This window comes from Anabrus simplex, chromosome 1 (assembly GCF_040414725.1).
Source record: "Anabrus simplex isolate iqAnaSimp1 chromosome 1, ASM4041472v1, whole genome shotgun sequence".
NCBI lineage: Eukaryota > Metazoa > Arthropoda > Insecta > Orthoptera > Tettigoniidae > Anabrus > Anabrus simplex.
The window spans coordinates 1,339,841,954-1,339,857,466 of record NC_090265.1 but is presented as its reverse complement, the minus strand read 5'-3'; the positions used below and the strand labels follow the sequence as shown (position 1 = coordinate 1,339,857,466).

The following is a 15,513-nucleotide window of genomic DNA, read 5'->3' as shown; positions in this document are numbered from 1 at the left end:
ACTCAGCTTTCTACTTGGAAATGCTCAAAAGACTGAAAAGGAGGGTCTCGCGCTGCCAAAGCGACATCAAGGACATGTGGAAAGTTCATCACGACGCGCCGAGTCACAGCACCTTCATTGTCAATGACTTTCTGGCCAGGACCAACACCCCATTGGTTCCCCAGCCTCCCTACAGTCCTGACCTGGCTCCCGCTGACTTTTTTTTTGTTTCCTCGGTTAAAAGGAGTCATGAAAGGAAAACATTGGGGCACGATTGAAAGAATCCAGGATGTTACATCGGCTCTAAAGGACATTCCGGTAAAGGCCTTCCAGGATGCCTTCCAGGCATGGAAACACCGCCTCCAGAAGTGTATCGACGCAAGAGGGTGCTATTTTGAAGATTTTTTATTATTTGTACGAATATATTCAATAAATGATTTTTTATGAATTTGGTCGCATTATTTATGGGACGCACCTTGTACGTTGCCTGGCCAGACTTCTAGAAGAGTATGACGCAACATGTTTTCTCGTAAATTCAAGAGTCTCCAATAGCCTATTTACAATGTAAGGAACTTTCTACATAATTCTAGTTGCACATAGCGTTGTTCTGGACTTATTACAGTGTGCTGCACAATATCACAGTGGATTGAAAATGAAAACCTACAACCTGTTTTCCAGTCTTTGACCGGGTCAGGGATGTAATGAATGAACCAGATATGCAGGCTATTATTACAACGGGGTCGCCACTTCCAAGGTGATTTATTAATGACTGATAAATGCTATGAAATGATAATGGAGAGTGTTGCTGGAATGAAACATGACAGGGAAAACCGGAGTACCCGGAGAAAACCCTATCCAGCACAAATCTCACATGGAGTGACCAGGATTTGAACCACGGTATCCAGCATTGAGAGGCAGACGTGCACTGGAGTGGATTATACTGTACATCATATATACAGGTAATAATGAATCATATACTATTAATTACAGTATGTGTTCATACATTAAATAAACTCATATTAATACATAATAATATAAAAGATGTTTCATGACACAACCTCATAAATAATATGATCATGATTATACCAAATAAAGTTCATACACAACTACACAAATAAATAATAATAACAATAATAATAATAATAATAATAATAATAATAATAATAATAATAATAACAACAACAACACATGTAAACATTTCCTAGCCATCTCTCACAAGTCATAGTAGTAATAATAATAATAATAATAATAATAATAATAATAATAATAATAATAATAATAATAATAATAATAATAATAAATATTTCCATTATTTACCCATGAGTTAGAGAATATTGTTTCCAAGTTATATAAGTCTATTACACCTGCATCAAGATTTATTTCCTTTGTCACCAAAATATCAGTAAATGTGATATCAAATTTGGGGTATGATAACAATGTACACCTACTTGTCAAAAGAATAATTGAAGCAAACTCAGGCATTTTTTATTACATATCCCACTCATATGTAAAGATGATTGCATATGTAGCACGGCACATCTTGCTCTGTCTCGAGTTCGAATAATTCACGCCTCTAGTATCCACGTAGGTGTACCTACAGTAGCCATCAGTTTCTGTACTTAGGCAACTCATTTGTGTACTTACCGCTGCATACAATGCCAGAATGCACATCGTTTATAATTATGTGTTTATTTATATTGTGTCAGAAGCATACATAAGTTTAAAATTAAAGATAAGGAAAAAACATAATATAAATACTCCAATGGCGAAGAGCCACATTAAACTATGTGAGCCCAAAACCTTGCAACATCAAGTGCATTTGGCTTCGCTTTAACCAGGTCTTCTGTTCTGCAGCTGAATGGGCATGAACTGCATTGCAGCAAATGGGCTGTGGTCTGATCTTCTCCACATACACACAAGGTACTGTCAACTTCGAAACCCCATTTCTTCTGATTTACCCTGCACCGCGTAACACCAGAGCGCAGTCTGTTCAGTGCTCTCCAATTCACCCAATCTAAACAGACCTTAATAGAAATGAAAGAAATGAACGTCCAAGTCACTTGTTGACGTGTTTACGGAAATGGAGAAGGCTTGTGGTTGGCTATTCGCATACTCTGCACAAACAACATTTAGCTCCGTCTACCTGTAGGCCTACGACACGCTTCTCACCACACAATGTGGGGACAATGTTCTCGAGATGTCTCAAAATTTCGATAAAAACAGTGCCAGTTGTAAGGCTTTTCCGGCGTTTGCTCTATTAACCAGCGCTTCGTCTTAGGTCTGACACTAGACTCATCAGAGTGCGATGTGTCAGACCCTACCCACTGACGCTGGGGTGTATGCAGGTGAACTTATCAGAAGCCCTATATAAGAGGCACAATCTGATAACTGCATACGGGAGTGTATAATATTGGATAATATTGGATATGTTGGAATTAAGATATATGTACAGTGGTTTTTGTTATCCAGTGCACAGGGGAAAAATGACTAATGGGAGTATGCAGTTATCAGATTGTGCCTCTTATATAGAGCTTCTGATAAGTTCACCTGCATACACCCCTGCGTCAGTGAGTAGGGTCTGACACATCCCACTCTGATGAGTCTAGTGTCAGACCTAAGACGAAATGCTGGTTAATAGAGCAAACGCCTGAAAAGCCTTACATCTGATCTGTTGTTTGACATGCTCTATTGGTGGAAAAATATCTAATTCCCTCCTTGGGAATTTAGAATTTCCATTAAAAACAGTGCCTGCACTAGTCACGAGAAATCTCAAGACCCCGACTCAGACTGCCCATCACTACCTGTATATATGGTTATCAAGAGAGGTGGAAAAATTATGTTTGAAGAACGGAAGCAGGAAGATTTCCCAGAGCAATCTGGCTGCTAACTTTGTTGACGTCCCTGAAATTAAGCACTTGATTTTCAAAGACATGTTGGTACTATGTAGAAATGGATGAAAAGGCAATTTGTGTTGATTGCAAAAAGGGCTTTAGAATACAGGGAAGAAAAAAGACAAATGTAAGGACTTAAATAATTAATATTTTCTTTAAATATAAATCATTTAACTAATTACTGTTAAAAATTTCATATGATCGTACTTTTTTGGGGGGGGTTATAATTATATAAAACTCATCTTTCTATTGGTGTATAATATTGGATATGTTGGAATTAAGATATACGTACAGTGGTTTTTATTATCCAGTGCACAGGGGAAAAATGACTAACCTGAAGCAGTTCTAGGGTTAAATTAAATTTTAAAATGCACCATTGCTCAAACCATTACCAACGTTCACCAATTTTTACTAATGTTTATATAAATATTTTGCCGCAAGATTTTAGCACTCAACCTAGTTCTGAAATTATTAATGGAATTAATGAAGGCATGCATGAACACCTTGACTTAAAACTTTTGTGTTCCATATCAAGATAATATTTTCATCAAGAGGCTCAATCATTATTCATTACTATTATTCAGAGCAACTCGCAAGTGTACAACAGTGTGTTGTCAACACTGGTTGTTTGATTTACAAACGTAGATAACAGAAGTAAAAATTATTCCCAGTACTAATAACAGGGGAGATGTGATTAAAAAAAAAGCAAGAAATGACATAGCCAACCATAACAAAATAAAAATAAAAAATATATTCAATCCTTTATTTTTCACGAGATCACACTGTACAATTCTTGAAAACGGCAATACTACAAAATTGTATTAAACGTTGACCATGGTAAAAATAAACTGATATACTTCTAGAGACATCAGAGGTTCGCGGAAATCTCAACTTAAAAATGCCTTCTGAAGGTCCGCAGGAGGATGACATCCAACTTTTTCCAAAGCAGCAAATAGCCTCGATATTACTGAAAAGAAACAACCATTTTTTAAATTTCACTTTCAAAACTACCATTTGAGGAATCAGTGAGGTACTTACGAGTAGAGAGGAAAATGAGCAAAAGACAAATCAACTACATACAATTACTATAGTTTACTGCACCATGACAAAAAAGAGTATCTCTTAACAGTCTCTGGGAACTGAAACTGTCAGGAAAGAAATAACATTCATGAACATTATTTATTAACGATTTTACATTTCTGAAAGGTCATGCAGTAAATAAGACTGTCACACTGTGTACTGACATATGAAATGATGCTCTATTAATTGCTCAATGCAAGATTATCATATACAGTAAATCATTACACGGAACGTATCATACAATGGATAACTTTTCCTAAAATCATGTTGATAAAATTTATCTCAGTTTCTGGGTACTTCAATTTGAACGCCTGACACATTCAATGCACATTTAAATAATGACTGGGGTACAACTTTGCGTTTCTTTTTCTCCCATAGTGGCTCTTTTCTGTATGGAATGATTTTATGTGCTCCCGAACAAACACACTATGGTCTTTACAGTACATTAGGACAGACTTGAAGTAGACGTTTGCCACATGGAACAGAGTTGCACATTGTTGCCTGCTTTTTACAACCAAGAAGGTCTGAATAAGTTCCTAATCTTCTTCTTGCTCAGGGTACTAGATCTAGAGTATATCAAACAAATTCAGCAGATAAGTCACCTACTTTCCATTGGATAAGTTGCATGAATAGTTCTCTTTGTTCTTTGGACAAATTCTCACTGTATTTACATTGGTATGTAGCCTATGACAAAGAAAACAATATTCTTAGAATATAATACAAAATATTTTCAGAATATGAAATCCAAGGTTATGGAGAATAGAAAACACTATAGCTCTATAGTATTACAGACATTTAATGAGATGTGGGAATGTACTACAGTAATGGTTGGACGCAGGAAGGTAATGTCAATATAGTAACTGCTAGTGGAGATGATTTTCCATCTTTGATTTCTCTTCTTCCACTGGAATAAGGGTTCCCATGAAAACTTATCTTGTGTTTAACAATAAATTGTTTAAACTCCAATATAATATTATATTATATTAAATCACACACAGAAACTTTCCAAACAACAGCAACAACTGTTTTGCATGCAAACTTGTGACTTGTGAACCACCCTCTCACATCCCTAAATGAAACACCCAGAGCACACAGGGGGGAGGGAAGTAGAACAGGTTTATACACAGTGGAAACTAATTAGCAAAATGCTTCTAGTTGAACACAATAACAGTCTGGAGTTGGACCTTTATTACCAATAACCTCAACAAGATGTAAAATAAAATGAAGGATTTATTCATAATAATTTTTTTACATGTTTATGGCCCTCGTAAAAGATTACAGATAATAACAATACAATAGGACATTACTCACATCAGCATCTCCGAACAGTCTGACATTACCCAGACCAAACAAACAATTCCGGTCTAATTGCAATCAAATTAATATGTTACAGGACAGTTTAGGTTCAAGGTATTCTGTTTATAGTGGCTATAGTCCAACTTGACTCAATAAAACATGAACCCTTTTTTCTTCTCTACTGACTTGACTTGTATTTAATGGATCATTTTTTTCTACATAAGCAAAAATAAGACTATCTGTAAAAATTCCCAAGAGAATCTCAAGGAGCAAAAAAAATTACTGCTGACGTAAAGACAGCGGCAGAGGGTCAAAGCAGAGAAGAGAATGCGACAAGCGCATCAGACGAGGAAGCAGAAACATGGTTGCGACACGTCTCCCTTCGGCCACCATAATAAGCAAATAAATGGAATGCTCATATAGTCCAGCCAAAACAGTGAATCAGAATGCAAGGTCCACTATAAGAGGTCTTTCACGAATTTCCATCAATCCGCAACCAATGACACTCGCAGCTACTACAAGTATTAGAACCAGACCTCTACGCACGAGCAATATATAGTCGTCACAAGGTAAATTGAAGCATAGTCCCAAGACACAGAAAGATCCACTCCACCATGCACAAAACATAACAGGACGTATACCACTGATAATACCCATAATTACGCAAGGGAACTAAAATAACTAAAAACAATAAAATGAGATGAAATCACGCTCGAGCCACAAAACTAGAAATAAATAAGACAAAATCATGAAGATCTCAAAGATAGCTATTACAACCATCTTAATTTAAAAATCAAGAATATGTCTCAGGTATTGTAGTATTGAGATAAACATCACATTGAGAAATCGGAGCAGACAAATAATAACGCCAGAAATAGACTAGTGCTCGATAAAACATATTTAAAATATTAAAGTTGGTAAGTTACGAAAACTGGCAAAATATTTCTAGCCTCTATTATCAAAAAAACCACAAATCTGGAGAGACAAATCAATGAAGTAAAAGCAAGGCAAGAAAGAAATACTTTCCTGACAGATATATGCATAGAGCACCATCTATCGGTCATCAGCTCAACTTAAAGAATCAACTACCATTTCTGAGTTCAGTGAAGCCATTATTGGCTGTGATGCAGCTGATCCAGACCAATATGCTCCCATCTGTAGTTACATAGTCACAGAAACCATAATACTGGCTCACTTGCTGCTATTAAAATATTTACTCACCTATAATATGCCACCCCCCTTTCCCTAATTTTCAACTTCACATAATATAGGTTAGGGGGTTGGCATGGTTTAAAAGTAGAAGAAAAGAACATCTAGAATCTTTAAATCAAGGCACAAAATAGTTATTTAAATCTGTACTTTATTTACGCAAAAAAGTTATATTAGAACATTTAAATAGTTTTCAACAGCCCCTCCTGCCTCCTGCATTACCACAGCTGAATGGTTACATGACTAAATGCCACACCCATGCCACAACGCTGTGTGGAGTTCAAGGCTACACAGCGGTGCAATGTCCGAAGTCTTGCTATAAAGTAGAGAAATTCAATCCCTTTTTCGGGTATACCGGTAATATGACGGAAACTGCTTGACACGGTGATGTCCTCCACAAACTTAGTCCATTTCAACGCATAAAGCATTCTGACCAACCTCTGCTTTCATTAAAATCCTTCCCCCCAATACCAAGACTTTGTGCCATTTCACACGCTTTAAATAGCATCTTTCAATTATTTACAGCATTACCGTTATGTCTTTCTTCTTTGACCCACTCCAGAACTTCTATGTTCACATTCCTGCATTTTCCTTTCTTCACACCACGAAGGAATTAGATTATTTTTGCTCCCAATGATTCGTGTGTCTGGTTACACCAATACCGAATCATACAGTGCTGCACTTAGTATTCAGGCCTACGACTCGCTGCTCTTACTCCATTTTCTGTAGCATATACTTAATACATTCAGCTTGAAGGATGCCATAAAACTTTTTCTTTTGCTCATTTTCACTCCTGCTCGTGTACCGGACATTTCCCAATTATACATGCGGCCACATGGGATGTGGAGCTCGGAAGCTGGAAGGGCACTGAGAAATCTAGGGTAGGGGGAAAGAGTGGCCAATGCACAGGTGGTGCAGAAGTGTGGGTTTTACAATTAACTGAAATGTTGCATTTGCTGCCTGGTCACTCAAAAGATATTTTGCGATTATTCTTTTTCAGTTTCTTAAAATTAATTTTCCTCCAATAATAGTAAAAAATGAGGGCAGGGCGAAGTAAGGGGTTGTCACATGTGAGTAAATGCAGTAGACGGTTAAGGTACTTATACTGTTCCTTTGGAAACTCCTCGGGCAGATACAGCAAGTGGAATAAAATGACCTCTTTTTGAACAACAAAGAGGACAAATAAGAACATCCTTTACCACGTTATTGATCATGGCACATATACCAGCTCCATGGAAAAACAATTTCTGGCACCTTTTCAATTTCCAACGAACAGTTTGCATATTAATGTTATCATCAAAGACAGTATAAAGGAATAAATCAAGGTCCATTTGTAAGTAGAGAGAAAAAGAATGACTAATATCTACCTCTTCACTGTGTGTGTTCTGAGCCTTTATCTACATATCACTCTTCTTTTCCATATTTGCCTAACCAGTTTGATTTCTCACCACAGCAAGCGGTTTTTTGCCAATCCATTTATTATTATGACAGCATTATAGAAAGTAGTCTGTGTCGTAGGTACGACATCGTAACCGGTGAAAAACCTTCAATTATTATGTTTACTATATTTTAAATATAGTGTTTTTTTTTTTTTTTGTTTTTTTTTTTTGCTAGTTGCTTTACCTCGCACCGACAGATAGGTCTTATGGCGACGAATCATTATAGTTTGTTTAATGCTAAATTATCTTTTATTAAATGTTAAACATGACTAGAACATAGTTTTCCTGTAAATATGTATTATAAACTTTGTATAACCTCAAATATGTATTGTGTACTTGTTTAACCTCAAAATCTGTATAGTCGAAAGCGGTAGAAAATTCCATAATGTTCGTATGTTAGACTTATGCCCGGTTTCTGGAACGTGAGATATCGAACCAATAGGGGTACGAATGGTTAACTTGTGTTTTGGCGTTGCACGAACGTAAGATACATCTATCGGTTCGATAAATCGCTTGCTAACTTAGAGGGCCCTGACCAGGAGATATCTATTTGTTAACCTGGTGACGCGTGCGCAGTACTTCGGTAACAGCAACTAACATTGTGTTTGTTAAAATTTTCTATGGCTATCTCATCTTCTTCCGACGAAGAAATTGTAGAAATGGTCAACATTGTAGAACGACCACGATTATATCATCGTCGGTCTGATGTTCTAATGAAGTATAGTGACAACGAATTCAAAGACAGATTGAGACTAAACAAATATACTGGCATAGGTTTGGTAGAGGTTACAGGCGACAATTTGCATCCTGTGAAATAATTTTCCATTGTACCCTGTTGATCGAATATTAATTACGATACCCTTTAAGACTCATATTTGTATCTGTGACTGCATTCGTGTCCATAAAAGCACTGGTACCAGTAACTGAGTATAACAGATAATTACACATTTATCCTAGTAGGCCTACTTGCATTGACAGTGAGCATATACCGGTACTTTTATCGTGGGATTGTTTTTAATTAACGATATTACATTACAAGGAACTAACTGGTTATATAATTACTGTATGTTAATTACCCGATATATATCGTTACACTGTGGTCAAACGATGTTCATATTTTGGAATAACAGGGAAGAGATACCGGTACGGTATACTTATAAGGCTCAGTGCAAACAGGATCGCGCGTGACACGTGCTACTGGTGTGCATATTTCATTAGATATCCTCAAACAATGTCAAATTCTTCTGACAGTCCTTAAACACTACGAAACTGTCACCAACTTCTGGAAGAACTAGTCGAATACCAATTTCTCGCTGCATGGCAAAGAGGGGATAATAGGAGCTGCACAGGAAGCTCAAATACGATGCATTACTTGTGCGCATGCACCTGGCAATCTAGGGAACAAATCTAATGTACAAAAACAAAGCAGTACGAGGGGTGGCATCTAGTGTGTATTTATGGAACTTGATCAATGGCCCAATAGTTGACAGTTCGATAAGTTAGCTGTTATTTCGATGTGCAACGCAGCGAAGATCTATTGAGTCGACAGCTGTAATAAAAGCAATAGCTATCGGAAAGATATCTCACCATTCCAGAAACTGGGCATTATTGTACTATAATTTGGTATATATGAAGGGTTCTGGAAACTTACTGTAAGGTTTTTCTTATCCAGATACATGTAGAGACATTATGAATGTTGTAGAGATTTCCATGTGTATTTGTAAACAGGAAACGAAAGTTCGAGTACCCATTCGACTAGCGGGTCGATCGATGATTCAAGTGTGTTCCATTAGAGTGTTGTAAGAACTCTTCCAGAAATCGATAATTCTAGATGGTTGATCGAATAGTATATATATCGAGCTGTCAGTTGGTCAAGTCAGTTCCTAGGACTCGGCGAGTATTGGACTTGGAGTCAGGCTGGAGTCAAAGGCAAGTGATGGACTGCAAGTAACTGTTCGGCTCTGAGGTGGAGTTGGTGAGTTCAAGAGAAAGTATGTTATACTGCGTGCATCAGTATCATTGATATCTGTACTTGTCAGAATCGACTTCAGGGTACTCCGCTATTAAGTGTTGTAGTGTCAGTTGTTAGTGTATATAATTGTGTGTTGTGACTTACCGTGTAAATAAAGTGAAAATATTCTCGTGTGATATTTATTTACGAAAAATAAAATTGCATCGCAGAACGATATCTGAAATGACAGACAGTTAACACTTCCGCATTCCCACATTCATTGTGGTGTTATTCTTCCATACATTCCAAGTTGCATGTATCTATAAATGTTCTTAGTTGGGAGTCAACATACAACATAGACCTGACAAAGTTCCTATTGATTGCGCAGTGTACTGGGTTAGATACATGCCATTTATGCTCCAGGATTCAGGATCAAATTCAAGCCCAGTCTGATGGCATTTAATGTTCTTAAATCTGAGAGAGTTGTATCAGTAGATATACTGGCACCTTAAAGAACACCATTTCAAGGCAGTGGTGATGGTGGCAGTAGAGGTGAATACCATTATTATAGGCTAACTAAAGCAATGAGCTTATCATCCCCTCTCAACACTAATCATGGAATAAAGAGGAAGACTGAGTGAGATGACTGTGCAGTATGAGCTGAGTAGCTGTAAGGAGATGGTGGTTTTGAACCCCTCTGTCAGCAGCCCTGAAAGTTGGTTTCCTACTTTTCATATCAGGCAAATGCCAAGGCTATAATTAACTAAGGCTACCGCTGCTACCTTCCCAGACCTACATTACCGTATTTCTTGAAAACATTCTGTGCGACTCGGGAGACAACAAGAGCTGACCCGGTATGCTCAATAAGAAAGATGAATGAGAGGAGCCTGGCACAAGGAACAGGAAGTGAAATGTTGAAGCCCAGTGCTCAATACTCTATTCTCAGAATAAACAGAGAACATAAAATTATAAATTTACATATTAGCGGACTTGGCCAGCCAAGCACTTGGGATACTATGGACCCATCATATCAAAGTGCCCACAATATAGTGAATGGATCAGGAAGGTTAGGCCCATTCTTATGAAACTAAAGGACCTATGTCTCTATAGATAATGTGCTAAGGAACATTTTACTATAACAACATGAAGCACACTGGGTCCATCACCTGTTATGAAAAGGAGACCAAGGCAGTGCCTTCCAGGTAATTAGACCAGCAGTTATACAGACTAAACTTAAGAGAACTGATTCAAATATGTGTATAAATGATTTCGTTAATTGACCAGTGCTCTGCTTTATAAGACTGACCTGCCATTGCGAGTTCCTTTCCTGTTCCCTCTAAGACTTGATTTTGCACTTGTTGAGTCCTTTAAAATAGTTATATTATTGAATAATTATCCAATTGGGATTCCTTCCCCTTTTTGTTCTGTATTCCTAATCTTTCACCACCTGTACTTATCTTTATCTTACGTTTTTTTCCTCTTCCTGTACTTATCCAGCTTTCTTCCTATTCAACACTTCCAAAAACTGTCAAGATGGCCCCTCAGTGAGTGTTAATGCTCGCCCCCCTAATGAAGCCTGGATGCAGAAATGAGCTTGCTGGACGCTGATAAGAGATGGATGTAGAAGAACTAGGATTTATAAGGAAAGAGCCTGTCTGTTTGAAGACAGCAGTGTGTGGAGATGTCCTTGTGCTTTTGTGTTTTCAGTTTTGTCCTCGTCTCCCTTCTGTTGCTCCCTCTTCCCACAATGACTTGCAATTGTGTTCAACTTCTTGTGTGTTCCTTTCTTGTTCTTATCTACTCCTACAAGACTTTATTTTATGAGAAAAAAGATAACATTACCTTATAATAGAATAATTGGTTTGAATATGCCTTAGTTAGCATAATCAAGCAATGCAATATTAAAAATGCATACAGTCCAACCCTTTGCTCCAGTATCAGCTTGATTTATACACACACATGCACGTGAGTGTCTGCGCAAACTAACCAAAAAACCAGTACGACAAGGTAAGTGGAAAAGATTAAAGAACTTACCTTCTTTCTCAGTTGGACCCAAGAAACACTTAACAAGAGTAAATCTTGTAACGGATGTAATACTTTTCAGGAAATCAAGTACAAAGGCAGGGTCATGCAAAAATGCCTTCTCCAAGCACTGCAACATGGTGCACAACATTGGTCCATCCATTGAATTGCCAATCACTATCAACAGAAGAAAAATGAAGAAAATGAATAAACAAGGTACAGTACATATAACAAGACATTAGTAAAATATGAGTGTATTTGTTGATGTGAAGCATGGGTTCAGAGGTACTGCATGATGTTTTAGTTTAAGGGATACTGATATCTAATGCATGAGGAAAGAAGAGTAGCATCTTAAATTGTTGCATTTCCACATTGTTATCTATACAGAGTGTCTCGAACCTTTTGCGTTAAATTGAAACAGGTGTTAGTAGGTCCACAACCGATGATATTGAGATAGGGAATCAATGGTCGGAAATGCATATTTATATGTTATGGACATACACAGCGCACACCGCATAACTACAGCGTACCTCAGTAATTGTTCAAAGTGACGACCGCCAGTCTCAATGCATGTATTTCAATGGCACAAGCTGTTCTGCTGCACTCTTGCAAAGATCCCAGGTGTCTGCTTATGAGTCACAATAAATAGTCACCTATTGCATATTACATATTTTTATTACTTTTTTAATTACTTTTTCTATTTGCTTTTTCCACTTTTTTCATTACCCCTTTCTTAGTTTGGCTTTTATTACTAACAATATTATTTATTTCACTTAATTCAATAAGTTATGCAATATGTCCAACACATCAGAGCGCAAGGTGTCAGAACTTCATAATGAAAGAATTACAAGTCTCAAGATTCTTCGACATCTAAATTGATCATCTTGAGTTCTTCCCTCAACGGCAGCTAAGTGCATTAATTTATGCATTTTATGCATTATCTGAAACTTTTACCACAATTGTGACCATTTCTTCTTCATCTTTATAGTGTCAAATCCACTATGTTTTTGAGACTTTTTTTTACAATTTCTATGAACTATTTGATACATTGTGCAACTCGTGCTTTTGGCTGATGATGACCCTGATAATGGGTCGAAACTAATACCTAATAAATGTTTCTTCTGTAAAGTAACCCACTTTACTTGAATTTTTATTAAAAAAGTGGAATTATTGTACTTTCAATTTTAATTGTAATCATAGTTCAATACCGACCATTCACAATGAAATTTATATCTCCTAAGGATGTAGTGCCTGTAAACCAGCACAATAATTGTATTAAATAGGTGGACACAGTAATTTTATTCTTGAAATTTTTTTACTTAATCAGCATGAATGTACAGAGAATGCTTTCCCAATAGGCATCATCCTAATTGGAAGAAGTTTACCTCCGTAGATACCAACTTACAAGAGATGTGCTCGTTCACGCCACAGAGAGCCGGACAAGGTTCCCGCCAGAGACATGCCCGAATACCAGACTTTGAAGAGATTTTGAAGAGATGATGTTAGATTGTGTGGACGACCACCCAGCAATAAGCACCCGTCAACTTGCCCATGAAATGCACACTTCAAAGGATACAGTGTGCAGAGTTGTGGTGGAAGAGGTATTGCACTGCTATCACAAAGAACGTCTGCAAGCATTGGGACCAACGGATTTTGAGCCCCGTGTTCCCTTCTGTCAATGGATTATCCACCGCAGTGCTGTAGTGCCGAACTTTGTACAGTTTGTATTGTTCACGGATGAGGCCTCATTTACCCATGATTGTGTTTTCAACAGCCGCAACAGTCATGCCTGCAGTGAGGACAATCCCCACACCACGCACATCGGTGGCCACCAGCAACGATTCTCTGTCAATGTATGGGTGGGCACTGTCCAATATCACCTGATAGGATCTTATTTGCTGCCTCCCCGTTTGACTGGTCCACGTTACTTGGTGTTCCTGTGAGTTGTGTTGCCACAGTTCCTGGAGACTGTACTCCTTGTTGTCCGTGACAAGATGTGGTTTCAACACAACGGTGCACCAGCCCACTTTGATGTTAATGTCCGCGAGCACTTGAACAGCATGTACCCTCATCGTTGGATTGGAATGGCAGGGCCTGTACCATGGCCAACGCTATCGCCGGATCTCACACCTCTGGACTTTTTCCTCCGGGGTTATGTCAAGTCAATGGTGTATGAAACCCCCGTAGAAACAGATGAAGACCTGCTTGCTAGGGTCCAAGCTGCCTGTCTCCTGGTACAACAGACACTAGGGATCTTTGAGAGAGTGCAGCAGAACTTCATGTGCTGTTGCCATGCATGCATTGAGACTTGTGGTTGTCACTTTGAACAATTACTACGAGCTACGTTGTTATGCAGTGTACGTTGTGTATGTCCATAACACAATGAAAATGCATTTCCAAATACTGGTTCCCTGTCTCAATATAATTGGCTGTAGACCCACTATCATCTGTTTCAATTTGACCCAAAAAGTTTGAGACACCCTGTATTTTTCACGTTCATGTTGATGATCATGAATGCAGTATGTCTGCTTTCCACAAGAGTGAGTTTAATGAACCTCTCCATCAGCTCTCAGGTAAGTTTTTCTATAGCAGAAGACAGGAAAAGGAACACTGGCTTTGGTGTTTGGAATGCTCTTGGGAAGGGTTCAAATGAAGAAGCAACCGTCAAGGAGTGTCATTTAAGCAGCAGCAAAAGACTTCCTTGAAGATTCTCTGCCGACTTCTTCACCGAGTAGGTGCGACGAGAGAGTCAGTCAGACAACTATGTGATTTTCAGCAGTTATGGAGTAACCTACTCAGGGAACAACACTGCTCAGGGAGAGTCCCAGTTGGAGAGAAGTTTGACGTGCCAGAGAGCTGTGTGTTCAGTCAAGTTAGCAAGTACAAACTGTGTCAAGTGGAAAATTTGAGCTTGAGTGCACTTGTAAATTACTGTATACAGTAGCTTTAATATAGTCAATAGTAAAAAACACTACCTCTCTGAGTAATCACTTTAGTTTCAAGGACCCTGACAACCAATGATGATGTATAGGAGAGAACACCTGGTGAGAAATTCTGGCAAAGCACCTATGGACACTTTTTTTTTTTTAGAACACACGAAGAGGAATTTCTTCGCAATGAACTCTCCTCACTCTGTTGTCTGTCACTGTATCACTAGGAGAATAAATACAACCGTTGTTTCCAACATGACAGTATACTCCACAGGGCACTGGTCCTCTGCTATACATTCTAGACAAGATGGCCTGCCTGCCAAGATGAGACACCACTGAACATCTTCGAGAGCTATCATTTGAAATTAATAGTCTACACAAAGAAGCTAGACAATCCTGCAAGCCTTCAACAATTCATACAGCAGCCTTCTGCTGTTATACTCTCATATTATAATGTGCCAGAACATCTTTCCAACAGAGCGCTCAGATATGCATGCAACCAAGCAGGATATTACTTCAAGTACCTATTTTGTAGTAAATTAGTGACTGGGTACCTTGGTTGCCATCTCAGGGTCAATCCAGTTCTTTCAGGCCCATATGACTATCCAATCCAGGTAAGAGAATGAAAAACAACACACTAGAAATGATCAACACAGGCTGATTCATATATAATGGGTGGTTTTCAACAGTCTAATTTCTGTTTGGTGATAGCTACA

At 38.1% G+C, this 15,513-nt stretch overlaps 1 protein-coding gene across 2 annotated transcripts in view; it reads right to left on the bottom strand.

Annotated features, from left to right (window-relative positions):
- Nucleotides 1–3,619: 3,619 nt before the first annotated feature.
- The window catches only part of Spag1 (Spag1 axonemal dynein assembly factor), a 182,680-nt gene continuing 170,786 nt past the window's right edge, over nucleotides 3,620–15,513 (bottom strand). For both annotated transcript variants that reach the window (XM_067152205.2, XM_067152213.2), the window contains 2 exons: nucleotides 11,880–12,044; nucleotides 3,620–3,837 (listed from right to left, as the gene is read on the bottom strand). In XM_067152205.2, coding sequence (XP_067008306.2) covers nucleotides 3,758–3,837; nucleotides 11,880–12,044 — 245 coding nt within the window. In that variant the 3' untranslated portion in view covers nucleotides 3,620–3,757. The remainder of the gene's footprint in view (nucleotides 3,838–11,879; nucleotides 12,045–15,513) is intronic.